At 47.1% G+C, this 15952-nt stretch overlaps 1 protein-coding gene across 5 annotated transcripts in view; it reads left to right on the plus strand.

Annotated features, from left to right (window-relative positions):
* LIMS1 (LIM zinc finger domain containing 1) overlaps positions 1–15952 on the plus strand; it is a 124028-nt gene that overhangs the window by 68618 nt on the left and 39458 nt on the right. The window contains exon 1 of one of the 5 annotated variants that reach the window (XM_073590488.1): positions 3408–3678. The exons of the other annotated variants lie outside the window; for them this stretch is intronic. Within the exon in view, the coding sequence (XP_073446589.1) occupies positions 3572–3678 (107 nt within the window). The 5' untranslated portion in view covers positions 3408–3571. Of the gene's footprint in view, positions 1–3407; positions 3679–15952 lie in introns of those variants that run through there. 5 annotated transcript variants of the gene reach the window in all.

Genomic DNA, 15952 nt, shown 5'->3' on the forward strand with positions numbered 1-15952 from the left:
ATATTCTACAGGCGGTAAGGCCTGGTGATACAGAGGGGAGAGGACCCTGCCCCTGCGGGCTTACAGTCTACAGGCAGTAAGGCGTGGTGATGCAGAGGGGAGAGGACCCTGCCCCTGCGGGCTTACATTCTACAGGCGGTAAGGCGTGGTGATACAGAGGGGAGAGGACCCTGCCCCTGAGGGCTTAGTCTACAGGCGGTAAGGCGTGGTGATACAGAGGGGAGAGGGCCCTGCCCCTGAGGGCTTATATTCTACAGGCGGTAAGGCCTGGTGATAGAGGGGGAGAGGGCCCTGCCCCTGCGGGCTTACAGTCTACAGGCAGTAAGGCGTGGTGATGCAGAGGGGAGAGGACCCTGCCCCTGCGGGCTTACAGTCTACAGGCGGTAAGGCGTGGTGATACAGAGGGGAGAGGACCCTGCCCCTGCGGGCTTACATTCTACAGGCGGTAAGGCGTGGTGATACAGAGGGGAGAGGACCCTGCCCCTGAGGGCTTAGTCTACAGGCGGTAAGGCCTGGTGATACAGAGGGGAGAGGACCCTGCCCCTGCGGGCTTACCTTCTACAGGCGGTAAGGCCTGGTGATACAGAGGGGAGAGGACCCTGCCCCTGCAGGCTTACATTCTACAGGCGGTAAGGCCTGGTGATACAGAGGGGAGAGGACCCTGCCCCTGCGGGCTTACATTCTACAGGCGGTAAGGCCTGGTGATGCAGAGGGGAGAGGACCATGCCCCTGCGGGCTTACATTCTACAGGCGGTAAGGCGTGGTGATGCAGAGGGGAGAGGACCCTGCCCCTGCGGGCTTACAGTCTACAGGCGGTAAGGCCTGGTGATAGAGGGGAGAGGACCATGCCCCTGCGGGCTTACATTCTACAGGCGGTAAGGCGTGGTGATGCAGAGGGGAGAGGACCCTGCCCCTGAGGGCTTAGTCTACAGGCGGTAAGGCCTGGTGATACAGAGGGGAGAGGACCATGCCCCTGCGGGCTTACATTCTACAGGCGGTAAGGCGTGGTGATACAGAGGGGAGAGGACCCTGCCCCTACGGGCTTACAGTCTACAGGCGGTAAGGCCTGGTGATACAGAGGGGAGAGGACCCTGCCCCTGCGGGCTTACAGTCTACAGGCGGTAAGGCCTGGTGATACAGAGGGGAGAGGACCATGCCCCTGCGGGCTTACATTCTACAGGCGGTAAGGCCTGGTGATACAGAGGGGAGAGGACCCTGCCCCTGCGGGCTTACAGTCTACAGGCGGTAAGGCGTGGTGATACAGAGGGGAGAGGACCCTGCCCCTGAGGGCTTAGTCTACAGGCGGTAAGGCGTGGTGATACAGAGGGGAGAGGGCCCTGCCCCTGAGGGCTTATATTCTACAGGCGGTAAGGCCTGGTGATAGAGGGGGAGAGGGCCCTGCCCCTGCGGGCTTACAGTCTACAGGCAGTAAGGCGTGGTGATGCAGAGGGGAGAGGACCCTGCCCCTGCGGGCTTACATTCTACAGGCGGTAAGGCGTGGTGATACAGAGGGGAGAGGACCCTGCCCCTGAGGGCTTAGTCTACAGGCGGTAAGGCCTGGTGATACAGAGGGGAGAGGACCCTGCCCCTGCGGGCTTACCTTCTACAGGCGGTAAGGCCTGGTGATACAGAGGGGAGAGGACCCTGCCCCTGCGGGCTTACATTCTACAGGCGGTAAGGCCTGGTGATACAGAGGGGAGAGGACCCTGCCCCTGCGGGCTTACATTCTACAGGCGGTAAGGCCTGGTGATGCAGAGGGGAGAGGACCATGCCCCTGCGGGCTTACATTCTACAGGCGGTAAGGCGTGGTGATGCAGAGGGGAGAGGACCCTGCCCCTGCGGGCTTACAGTCTACAGGCGGTAAGGCCTGGTGATACAGAGGGGAGAGGACCATGCCCCTGCGGGCTTACATTCTACAGGCGGTAAGGCCTGGTGATACAGAGGGGAGAGGACCCTGCCCCTGCGGGCTTACAGTCTACAGGCGGTAAGGCGTGGTGATACAGAGGGGAGAGGACCCTGCCCCTGAGGGCTTAGTCTACAGGCGGTAAGGCGTGGTGATACAGAGGGGAGAGGGCCCTGCCCCTGAGGGCTTATATTCTACAGGCGGTAAGGCCTGGTGATAGAGGGGGAGAGGGCCCTGCCCCTGCGGGCTTACAGTCTACAGGCGGTAAGGCGTGGTGATGCAGAGGGGAGAGGACCCTGCCCCTGCGGGCTTACATTCTACAGGCGGTAAGGCGTGGTGATACAGAGGGGAGAGGACCCTGCCCCTGAGGGCTTAGTCTACAGGCGGTAAGGCGTGGTGATACAGAGGGGAGAGGGCCCTGCCCCTGAGGGCTTATATTCTACAGGCGGTAAGGCCTGGTGATAGAGGGGGAGAGGGCCCTGCCCCTGCGGGCTTACAGTCTACAGGCAGTAAGGCGTGGTGATGCAGAGGGGAGAGGACCCTGCCCCTGCGGGCTTACAGTCTACAGGCGGTAAGGCGTGGTGATACAGAGGGGAGAGGACCCTGCCCCTGCGGGCTTACATTCTACAGGCGGTAAGGCGTGGTGATGCAGAGGGGAGAGGACCCTGCCCCTGCGGGCTTACAGTCTACAGGCGGTAAGGCCTGGTGATACAGAGGGGAGAGGACCATGCCCCTGCGGGCTTACATTCTACAGGCGGTAAGGCGTGGTGATACAGAGGGGAGAGGACCCTGCCCCTGAGGGCTTAGTCTACAGGCGGTAAGGCCTGGTGATACAGAGGGGAGAGGACCATGCCCCTGCGGGCTTACATTCTACAGGCGGTAAGGCGTGGTGATGCAGAGGGGAGAGGACCCTGCCCCTGCGGGCTTACAGTCTACAGGCGGTAAGGCCTGGTGATACAGAGGGGAGAGGAACATGCCCCTGCGGGCTTACATTCTACAGGCGGTAAGGCCTGGTGATACAGAGGGGAGAGGACCCTGCCCCTGCGGGCTTACAGTCTACAGGCGGTAAGGCCTGGTGACGGAGATCTCACTCTATCCGCTGTCTACGGATTACTATGACAATTACCTGATGAAGGTCTAGTTGTGCAGACTGAACCGCCACATCTCACACATAAGTGTATGTCCTGAAACTCGTTAATCTGGTGTTGGTGTACTGACTGACTGGATTTCTTTCCTACTTCATAGGGTTCTTGGTTTTCCAGCCCAGTACCGGCCTGCACCGTGCTGCTGAGGAGATGGCGGGGCACCTGGACCTTGTGGTGTGTAGGCCCTATGACTCCGGCAATGCTGTCATGCTCTCGGGTCACCATAGGGATGGCCTCTTGTTGTTTTCTGCATTGTCCTCTCCGGCCCGCAGCTGCACTGTGTTGTGTGGGCACGGAGCACAATAATGACAGTGTGCACAAGGACAAGAGCCGCCCTCCCCATAGCAGCGGCCACCCCATAGGTGCAGGTGATCGGCCTGTGCTGGGTGTGTGCGGTGAGGAACAGGAAGCTGTGCCGGCCTCCGCCCGTGGTGCAGGTGTGCGGCCGCTCTGTGACTGCGGGCTACGCTCAGCCGCTCCGGGTTTCTCTACTCTCTGACATTTTTGTGTTCTGGAAAAAAGAATGAGCGCATTACAGCTGAAAGCGCTGACCCAGTCAGACCTGTACAGGAGGAGGAAGGAGCGTCCTGACAGCGGGGGGCTCAATGGCTTCCACGGGGAGAAGCTGAGGTGAGTGCCGGCGGCTTCTGTACTGGGTACTGCGCCCAGATGCTGGAGCACGTCGGGCCCCGCGCTCCCTCCGCTGCCAGTGCTGATGAGGGGCTGCAGTGGAAGGAATGCTAGTCCGCATGGGGGCCACTATTGTGCTAATGTTCACTACCTGCAATCTGAGCCCTGTTAGGAGGTACAGACCTGGTGCTGGCCACAACCTCCTTCTACATAAATATTTGCGGTGACTAATTCTCCTTTACACCACTTTGTAAATGTGCGTGTAGTGGTAAGGTGCTGAGACATTCGGCCTGTGCCCGCGCGTTCCCGGCGCCCATGTAAAGCTGGTGATCTCTGCTGTACCCCTGACAGAGGGGCCAATGCTGTGACTAATCGTAGGATAATGCAGGAACGCACAACTTGCTCAGGGTGATGTTTAGACCCGCCGTTCTCTGCACCCTAAACCAACAATGCCAACTCACAGTTGGGAAAGGTTTTGCCAGTTACAGTGCCTACAAGTAGTATTCAACCCCCTGCAGATTTAGCAGGTTTACACATTCGGAATTAACTTGGCATTGTGACATTTGGACTGTAGATCAGCCTGGAAGTGTGAAATGCACTGCAGCAAAAAAGAATGTTTCTTTGTTTAATTTTTTTTTAAATTGTGAAAAGTTTTTTCAGAGGGTCATTTATTATTCATCCCCTCAAACCACCAGAATTCTGTTTGGTTCCCCTAAAGTATTAAGAAGTATTTCAGGCACAAAGAACAATGAGCTTCACGTTTGGATTAATTATCTCTTTTTCCAGCCTTTTCTGACTATTTAAGACCCTCCCCAAACTTGTGAACAGCACTCATACATGGTCAACATGGGAAAGACAAAGGAGCATTCCAAGGCCATCAGAGACCAGATCGTGGAGGGTCACAAGGCTGGCAAGGGGTACAAAACCCTTTCCAAGGAGTTGGGCCTACCTGTCTCCACTGTTGGGAGCATCATCCGGAAGTGGAAGGCTTATTGAACTACTGTTAGCCTTCCACGGCCTGGACCGCCTTTGAAAGTTTCCTCCCGTGCCGAGGCCAGGCTTGTCCGAAGAGTCAAGGCTAACCCAAGGACAACAAGGAAGGAGCTCCGGGAAGATCTCATGGCAGTGGGGACATTGGTTTCAGTCAATACCATAAGTAACGTACTCCACCGCAATGGTCTCCGTTCCGGACGAGCCCGTAAGGTACCTTTTACTTTCAAAGCGTCATGTCAAGGCTCGTCTGCAGTTTGCTCATGATCACTTGGAGGACTCTGAGACAGACTGGTTCAAGGTTCTCTGGTCTGATGAGACCAAGATCGAGATCTTTGGTGCCAACCACACACGTGACGTTTGGAGACTGGATGGCACTGCATACGACCCCAAGAATACCATCCCTACAGTCAAGCATGGTGGTGGCAGCATCATGCTGTGGGGCTGTTTCTCAGCCATGGGGCCTGGCCATCTGGTCCGCATCCATGGGAAGATGGATAGCACGGCCTACCTGGAGATTTTGGCCAAGAACCTCCGCTCCTCCATCAAGGATCTTAAGATGGGTCGTCATTTCATCTTCCAACAAGACAACGACCCAAAGCACACAGCCAACAAAACCAAGGCCTGGTTCAAGAGGCAAAAAATCAAGGTGTTGGAGTGGCCTAGTCAGTCTCTTGACCTTAACCCAATTGAAAACTTGTGGAAGGAGCTCAAGATTAAAGTCCACATGAGACACCCAAAGAACCTAGATAACTTGGAGAAGATCTGCATGGAGGAGTGGGCCAAGATAACTCCAGAGACCTGTGCTGGCCTGATCGGGTCTTATAAAAGACGATTATTAGCTGTAATTGCAAACAAGGGTTATTCCACAAAATATTAAACCTAGGGGTTGAATAATAATTGACCCACACTTTTATGTTTAAAATTTAACTGAGCAACATAACTTTTTGGTTTGTAAGATTTATGCATCTGTTAATAAATCCTGCTCTTGTGTGAAGTTTGAAGGCTCTAACTTATTTGCATCTTATCAAACCTGCTAAATCTGCAGGGGGTTGAATACTACTTGTAGGCACTGTATATTGAATGGCCACGACTTTGCACAAAAATCAACCGCACAACCTCCAGTCAAAAGTGCTAAATTTCCCCCTAATGTGTCCATGATAAAGTGCACTGATCCTGTAAAAAGCGACCCACAACCCGTTTCCCGATCGTAGCTATACCCTATTATGGCCCTCACTGCCCACAATAGGGATGACACTTGATTTTAAAAGGTTATGCTGGGTAGTAAGGTAGAAATTCTACTCTAACCTGGTAGACGAGGCACTAATGCACGCTTGAACGCTACAACAATGAAAACCGGTTATAGTATGTGTTATATCGGTCACAATTTACCCTGTGCATACCATCTGATGTCTGTGCATGTACTGTAGCATGGGATATTATGTGACTACAGAACACCTGATGTCCTGTGATGTATATGTAATACTGTAACTACAGACCATAAGTCATTATTCTAATCCTCTATCCTGTATTTAATGTGCGTCCGGGGGCAGATTTCTGTGTTGTCAGGCCTGCAGCAGTTCTTCTAGGTTCAGTGAGAGTTATTGGAGCGGCTTGAACTTTTACACAGGTTGGGTCCCGCAGAGGCCAATTGGGTAGCACTGTCGGTGTACGTTTTATCTACATGAAAGATCAAGCTGCTGCTATCACTCTCCCAGAGCCTCATCAGTGCAGTGGTGACCACTACAATACAGAATCCTGCACTGGATTGATTCGGAGATGAACCACGTCCTATCCTACAAGTAGAAGCATTTTCCTTGCATCATCCAGAGCCGACAAGACTGCGATATCGCATGGATCTCCTATAAGCGCCTCCCGATGTGTCCCTCGGCAGCACTCTTCTGCGCCCAGGTCTCCTACACACTGGCGCTGCTTCTACTGGGTGCCGATATTGGCTGCCCGAGTTAGCGTTAGTATCGGTTTCAGTGGGGGATGTGTTCCACTGCGCTTCTTTACTGTGGCTTGGGTCTGAGCCTTGCATAAGAGAGGTACATAATGGGAAGTCTCTTTTAAAGTATACTGATGATGGAAGGCTCAGCTGAAATGCGTGCAGATCTTATAGTCTAAAAACCTGACTAATTATAAGTTGTGAAATGGCTGAAAAAGGATCCACCATGGATGTAGGAATAAACCCATAATGTCAGTATGGTGGAGCTGTAGTGAGGCGGATTGAGCTGCTCTTTATTAGCCTTGCAATACGTAAATCTGGTTGAGAAACAGGATATTGAGTAGGCTGTGTATCCGTGATTCATCATTGACATGCAGTGCGGTATTATGCAGGTGTCTGTTTCCATTCAATCTCTTTCATTGTTTGCAGTTGTCAGAACGACAATCATTAATGGATCCTCCATCCCAGAATACACAGTATAGGAGCTCCGATCGCAAGTGGTTTATCCGCTTGTAGCTTATTCTCATTGTTTTGGTGGGTCTATTAAACCATACCAGAAAGCTTAAGAACAGGTTGAGCTGCAGTGTAAAGCATGGGGAGGTGGGGGGAGCAGCAGGTTAAGATGAGGTAATGTAGTTTCAGTGGTGGCACCAATAGCAAGTTTACAATGGACATAACCAAATGTGCATGTTAAACATTGGGCTGGAAGTGACTTGATCAAATGTACAGTTTGTTAGTATCTGGTGTGACTTGATAGATACAAGCAGGTCCTTTCCATGTGTCCTGTAGGAGATACATAGGGATGTGGGTACACGTTCCCGAGCCATGAATTACTGGTGTATCCACATTCGACCTTCAAATGTAGCTATGAGCTGGGATTAGCCTGTACGACTCTCCTTTGGTGGTATTGGTAGGATCCAGACCCTCACACCTTCTCCAGTGCAGGAACACAGAGAATTTACAACTTATCTTTCATGTACAATTTTATACAAGAGTATGCTAATGCTAGTCTTTTGGCAGTTTCAGCACAGTGATATTGTCTCGCTTTAGACGATGGTGGCCAAAATCTTTGGGGACATCAGCCTACAAAATAGCTTGTGTGTATTAATGATAGCAAGGTTTCCATTAACACTACAAAGGATAGTATAGTGATTTGTCATTTTGCCATCGTGCCTACCTGTGGTGTTGGCACATGCCGTCTGTACCGTCTCCAGGTATACAGCCACCGAGACACACGGGATGTGTAGCACTGTCTGAATAGTGTTACACATGCTGCAGGGGTTTACTAGATTTAGTTTCCTCCTTTATTTGTAGCCCCAGGGTGTCAGTATGTGAAGCATGTCGTCTCAGCCTCCACACGCCGTGCCCTACTGCACAGCAGCTATTTTTTCCGTGACATGTAGTCAGTGACTGGTAGCATTAATGGATTGTTTTTTAGCATACATGTAAACTATCAGAACGTTTCAGTTTATTTTGTTACACTTTTTATAATGGTGTGACTATAGAAGCAAATGACAATGATCAAGCTACTACCAAAGGTGTTTGTGCTGGTGGCAATTGCCTTCCAAAAATGAAAAAATCCACCTATCCGAGCTACCAGTTCCCATCTCCTAGAGCTTCAGTGGGGGTCCATTATGTGTTGGGAAATATTAGTACATATATGCCTGTTGCCCAATGTTGTCATTGCACAAATGAACAGATCCCTGTAGTTTATATTCAGAGTTTTCACATTAAACTCTGTCACAAAATCACCCACAAACCACGTCCTCCTTTTCAAAATGACATTCACTTTACAGTTCATACAACTATCGTTTTACCAACACATACATAAAAACCAGATAAGCAAGTGACTGATCGTTTTTGTATCTAATGCGGGTAGCCATACACAGATTAACGCCATTGAATTGGACGCACAACTTTTAAACTGAGAATTTGTGGCAGAAATCCAAGAGTCAGCCTGGGATGTCTCCTGGAGGTTCGTTCCATTGAGAAGCCACAGGAAAAATATGTTGACTGCGCATAACCTCAGGCTGCATTCACACATCCATGTGTTATGGTCTACAGTGTACAAACAGGCCACGGGTAGTGTTGAGGTTTCCAATACCGCAAGTATCGGGTATCGGCCGATATTAGCTGTATCGGAATTCCGATACCGACTTCCGATACTTTTTTCGTATCGGATACCGGAATCGGAAGTTCCCATAAAGCGATCAGCCTGCTCGATTTGATTCAGCCAATGGGAATCCTCAGAAGTGTGGGCACATCCTGTTAGGCATGTTAACTATTGGCATGGCTGTGATTGGCTGCTGAAATGAAGTCATCATGATGCACGGTCTGTGCCAACTGTCGTGGGTCTGTACGGGCCTGCCGGGTGCCTGTGCCGGCTGCCGGTGGTCTGTGCGGGCCTCTCTGGGGTCTGTGCCGGGTGCCTGTGCCGGCTGCCGGTGGTCTGTGTGGGCCTGCCGGGGGTCTTGTGTGTGCAGGCATCGTCTGATGGGACTACAAGTCCCATCGGGCGATGCCTGCTACACTGACAGTGATTGACACATTAGCCAATGATGGGACAGTAGTAGTCCCATCATCCGGCTAATGTGTTGAATGTAAAAAAAAAAAACATAATACATACATACTACATATATACTACATTCATACTACATACATACATGCTACATATACATACTACATATACATACTACATGCTACATATACATACTACATGCTACATATACATACTACATGCTACATATACATACTACATGCTACATACTACATGCTACATATACATGCTACATGCTACATATACATGCTACATGTACATGATACATGCTACATATACATGCTACATATACATGCTACATATACATGCTACATATACATGCTACATATACATGCTACATATACATGCTACATATACATGCTACATATACATGCTACATATACATGCTACATATACATGCTACATATACATGCTACATATACATGATACATATACATGATACATATACATGATACATATACATGATACATATACATGATACATATACATGATACATGCTACATGATACATATACATGATACATGCTACATATACATGATACATGCTACATATACATACTACATTCATACAACATACATATATACAACATACATGCTACATATATACATACATACTATATACATACTACATACATTATGTAGTATGTATATAGTATGTATATATGTATGTATGTAGTATGTATGTAGTGTATATGTATGTATGTAGTATGTATATATGTAGTATGTTTTTTTCATTCAACACATTAGCCGTATGATGGGACTACTACTGTCCCATCATTGGCTAACGTGTCAATCACCGTCATGGTAGCAGGCATAGCCCGATGGGACTTGTAGTCCCATCGGACGATGCCTGCACAGACCCCCGGACAGTCGGCACAGAGCCCCGGCAGGCCGGCACAGACCCCCGGAAGGTCCGTACACACCCCCGAGAGGCTGTACAAGGAGAGAAAAGGGTTTTTCTTATTTCGATACCGGAAGTCCCATAGACTTGAATGGGACTTCCGGTATCGGAATCGGCGATACCCGATACTTTTTTTTAGATCGGCCGATCCATTCCTATACGATATTTTTCAGTATTGGCTGGTATCGCTCAACACTAGCCACGGGTCTCCTGACCCATACTCTGCAACCCCATTGGCATGTAGGATGGAGTCAAGGTCAGATCAGGAGACCCATAACCAGTTGGTGAAATGCGGCCCGTGCTCGGACTGTGTGACTCCGGCCTTAGGCATTCCAGGTATACTGTAGCTGCCCCAGTGCTGTGGTTTTTGTGTGTGAACTCTCCCTAAGGACTCCTCTTACATTCTGATATAGGTTTGCTGTCGTGTTTTTTTTTGTTTTTTTTTTTTTTTTCTTCACTGACCTAATACTAACAAATGGTTCATAAATCATATAAGGACGTATCCCCGTTTACTTTTATCAATTATGGGTCTGTGAAAAAAGAAAAATGGACATCACACGCCGCAGTTGCATGGTCTGCTTTTCACTGACTGTTTCAGGTATATAGCCAACTGTATGTCATAGGTGGCTCAGTGGTTAGCATTGCAGCCTTGGAGTCCTGGGTTCAAATCCCACCAAGGACAACATATGCAAGGAGTTTGTATGTTCTCCCCATGTTTGCGTGGATTTCCTCTGGGTACTTCGGGTTCTTCCCACATTCCAAAGAAATACTGATAGGGAGTTTAGATTGTGAGCCCCATCAGGGACAGTGATGATGATGTCTGTAAAAAGCTGTGGAATTAATGGCGCTATCCCTGGAAAAAAAAAAAAATTAGTGCCCATCTTGAAAGACTAATGCCACCAGAAACAAGTGAATTGGAACGCTATTTGTGTCATTGTACTCTATGGTTCCATTGGGGATTCTGTTTGAATCCTGTTCTTTAAGGATTCAGATGCAGCATGCAGACAGTCTGCATAAACAGTGTGAACAGCAGGGCTGTGGAGTCGGAGTTAGTTTTGGTTGGAGTCGGTAGAAATGTACCGACTCCAGCTTTAAAAAAAAACGTATTAATATTTCATAATTGAACTTTCATATGAATTTTATAAATGTTACTCAAATATATATGTTCTATCAAACTATGAACAACAGTGATAAGCAGTTCTGCTGGAGATAGACATTTCTTACTTCTTGTGTGTCACTGTTCTCTACTGCCCTTATCTAATCTTATACTTGGTTAACCTCATGCTGCCCCAACCCCCCTACTTACAATGTATGAAACTGAAAGTGAAAATGTGTTGCAAATTCTTAGTAGTAAAGCTCCTCCTCTAGACTAGATCATACTAGGTGTGCGTCTTCCAAGCATCTCACAGCTGCCTGCTACTCAGAAGAGGAAGACTGTAAGAAGTATTATCCTTTCAACAAACTTTGCATCAGTTAACTGTGAGTACATGAGGAATAATAACAGTATTACTGACCACTATATCAGTTGTACGACCTGGCAATAATTTTGTACAATTGTTTTTAGGAAAAACAATTGTCATTTGGATTGTGAATGCAGAATTAAAAACCTGAGAATGTCAAAGAAGCATCACATTAAATCAGCTGTATTTGAACATTTCACCATCACTCAAGATAGAAAACATTATGTCTGTCAGTGTATGACAAATGATCCAGACGAAAACAAATGCTGTGAAGCCAAGATGAGTGCATATTCAGGCAAAGATAAAAATGCTCCTACCAGAACTTCTAATCTAAAGAGACATTTAAAGCGCTTTCATGCAGAAGTACTGAAAACAGTGGATGAGAAAGACTGCATCCAAACCAATGAACCAGTGCCCAGCTCTTCCAGCCAAACAAAGGAGCAGAGAACTTTGCAGCCATCAGTTGCAAGATATTTTGTCAGTGACAAAGTTACTGTGACAATGACAGTAGATACATTTAAAAAACAGATCATAGAGCTTGTTGTAAAGGATAGTGTGCCTATTTCATTATTTTCACGACCAGCTTTTATGTGTCTGAATGGGGAAATGGCCTGCAAGCTTGGTGTTTCTCTGGAGAGAGAGAGTATTAGAAAATTAGTAATCGAAGAAGCTTTTAAACAAAAGGAAGAACTTAAAAAAACTCTCAAGGGACGCTTTCTGTTTCTTAAAATGGATGCCTGCACACGTCACAGAGTGAACTATTTTGCCATCAATGTCCGATTTGTTTGTGACAAAAATGAAATAGTTACCAAGACATTGGCAGTAAAAGACACCAAAGCTCATCACACCAGTGAGTTTCTCCAGGTCTTGGTGGAAAAGGTTCTGCAAGACTATGAACTTAAAAAAGAGCAAGTTCTTTCTGTCGTAACTGACAATGCTTCAAATATGATAAGTACTATTAAGCTAATGAATGAGAGTAATGATGGTGACCAGCAGCTAGAAGAACATTCTGGGTCCACAGACACAGAAATGTTTGAAATAGAGGAACACAGTATTGTAACTGAGGAGCAAACTGAAGTTGCTTCAGATGAACAGCAACATGATAGTTTAGATGATCTTGTTGAAACTGTGTCAATATGTTCTTTCATTCATCACATGCGCTGTGTTGTGCATACGCTACAGCTGGCTATAAGAGACAGTCTGCAAGAAGGACATGCTGCTGCACTGATTGGCAAGGTGAGAAAATTGGCTACTGTTGCCAGAACCCCTAAAGTTGACTCAATTTTGAAGAGAGGTGCTGGAAAAGGGGCAATTATTGATCAAGCCACACGATGGGGCAGTACTTAATGATTCAGCGCTTGGTTGAACTGAAATCCTTTCTTGTAGACATGGCTAACCCTCCACTGACGCTAAATGAAAGTCAGTGGAATCAGGTGACTGAGCTGGAAAAATTGCTAGAGCACCCATTTACAGTGACTAAATAATTACAAGCAGAGGACTTAACTCCAGGTATTTTCTTAAAGGAGTGGAAGAACCTGATGTTTCGCCTGTCCCAAAGAGGAGGGTTAATTGCAAGTGGCATTGCTACATCAATGAAACGGAGAGAGGAGCTACTATTACAAAATAACATTCTTTTGGCAGCTGTTTATGTAGACCCAATGCATCGGATTCTTCTAGATGATCAACAGCTAAGTAAAGGAAAAGAAGCTCTGTTTGAAATAGCAGTAAGGATGAAAGGGTTGCAGAACAGTCAGGAGGAACAAGAAGAATTTGGTCGTCAGGCACATCTTCACCCTCATCATCAACTGATGAAGAATTTAATTTCGAAAAATATTTGGATCACAATGATCGTGCAAAGCGTTCCCGCATAGAAGAGTCATCCCCATCAAGGAACACAGCCAGTACATTTCAGCAGAATTTTTCATGTGCACTAAAAGAAATTGAGAAATTTGACCGTTCATCAAAAATAACAGTGCAACAAGCGATTCCTCTGTATCCTGACACTGTCAGAGATATTGCCCGAGTGGTTACTGCTTTGCCACCAACACAAGTTAGTGTAGAGAGGTTGTTCTCTGCTCTCAAAATAATTAGATCAGATTTGAGGGCATCCATGAAGGAGGATCTGACAGAGGCAATACTTTTTCTGAGGACAAATTTATAGATTTCTTCTTATTAACTGCATAAAAGTGTTTATTGCCGGAGTCGGAGCCTGATAAAATCCAGGAGTCTGAGTCGCAACTGTGGCTTGCCGACTCCACAGCCCTGGTGAACAGTGCCCTCTGACAGATGATGTGGGAGATGAGGTTTCCAGCATGTCCAATTTCAGACTTCCCATTCTTTGATTCTTTAGGGTATGTGCACATGGTGTGTATTCTGCTTTGGAATTTTCTGCGCAGATTTCACTAAATCTGCAGGTCAAATGCATATTTCCTGTGTATTTAGTTGGGTTTTTTTTTTGTGCGGTTTCACTGAATGTTTTGTGCAGTTTCCCCCTGCGGTTTTCCACCTGCGAATTTCTAGAATGGAGCAGGTGGAAAACTGCACCAAAAGCGCACAAAAGAAATTACATGCTGCTTTTTTCATTCCTCACCAAATCCGCACAGAAAAAAAAAGCAGCATGTGCACAGCGGATTTTGTTTCACATAGGCTACAATGGTGCTGTACATCACATGCAGTTCTGCGTATACGCAGGGCCAAATCTGCTGTGTATATGCAGCAGAAACGCACCATGTGCACATAGCCTCAAAGGTGGGTTCACACAGCCGTATTTTTGGCCCAAGTGCTTTCCGTGAAGAAAAAAAAACAAACGGATATCACTGGGAGTAATGTTACTTAATTGCACTGTTCAGATGAGTTTTTTTTCACTTGGATCTAATGTCCGTGTGAAAGAAATCGCAGCATATACTAGATTCTTCTCAAGTCTGTGGGAGCGCAAATAATCAGATTCCATCTCATAGCTCAGCTCGCCATAGTGTTGTGTGAGTAGCTGGAAATCTGTATTCTGACTTTTGTATGGCTTTTGTAGCCATTCGTTTGAATGAGCCATACCAAGTCTAAAATATGAAGCTTTGGACTCCATTTGAACTCCTTTTTGGCAGTGGCCATCTATTTGTCATACAACAAAACATAATCCACCACCTTGCTGTGAATTCCAGATAAAAATAAGAACACTGCTGATAATGAGAAGGTCACATGTTAGTCCCAGTTCTCATATTTTATAGAGAAAGGAAAATGGATGGCGCTCACCAAGCTGAAAAATAATCAATGTCCAGGATGGAGGTACTTGTGGAGGGTACCACTTCTGTTGGTGAGGTACAGTCGTAGAGAGGAGGAGGAAGGAAGGGATCCGACACGTCCATCTAATTTTAAAATCCAATTTATTCACAAGTCAGTAAAACAAGGATACAAGCAAACATGATAAAACCCGATGTAGCACACTGGCGGGCCAAATCTACCAGATATAGCACGCTGGAAGGCGAAATCTACTGTATATAGCACATTGGCGGGGACGTACTTTCCGGATATAGCATATTGGTGGACCATACCTGCCGGATATAGCATATTGATGGGTCCATACCTGCCGGATATAGTAAACTGGCAGGCCATAGCTGCCGGATATAGCACAATGGCGGGCCGTACCTACTGGATGTTACACATTGGCGAACCATACCTACCGTATATAGTACACTGGCGGGGACCGTATGTACTGGATATCGCACCCTGGTGGGTTGATATCTCGTGGCAACCAACGCTGTTACCATGTAAAACTTGCAGGTATAGCGGCACCACACCAGTTGCCTGGCTCTGGACTGCAACCCCCTATGTTGCAGTCAAAACGAGGTCAAAATTGTTGGTACCCCTCGTTTAATGACAGAAAAACCCACATGGTGACAGAAATAACTTGAATCTGACAAAAGTAATAATAAATAAAAAATTATGAAAATGATCACATGAAAGTCAGACATTGCTTTTCAACCATGCTTCCACAGAATTTTTTGCCTGGACAGAAATGATGGTAGCCCTGAAAATAATGTGACAAAAGGGACATGTTAAATCAAGGTGTCCACTAATTAGCATCACAGGTGTCTACAATCTTGGATTCAGCGAATGGGCCTGTATAGAGGGCTACAGATACTCACTGTGCTGTTTGGTGACATGATGTGTATCACACTCAACATGGACCAGAGGAAGCGAATGAAAGAGTTGTCTCAGGAGATTAGAAAGAAAATTATAGTCAAACATGTTAAAGGGAATCTGTCACCTATTTTTTTGACTATCAGCTGCCGGCACCGCCATCAGGGGCTTATCTACAGCATTCTGTAATGCTGTAGATAAGCCCCCAATGTAACCTGAAAGAGAAGAAAAACGAGTTATATTATACTCACCCAGGGGCGGTCAGGGTCCGGTTTTGGCCCAATG

The sequence above is a fragment of the Dendrobates tinctorius genome, unplaced genomic scaffold (assembly GCF_039654945.1).
Source record: "Dendrobates tinctorius isolate UK_male_01 unplaced genomic scaffold, ASM3965494v1 ptg000117l, whole genome shotgun sequence".
In the NCBI taxonomy this organism is placed as follows: Eukaryota; Metazoa; Chordata; class Amphibia; order Anura; family Dendrobatidae; genus Dendrobates; species Dendrobates tinctorius.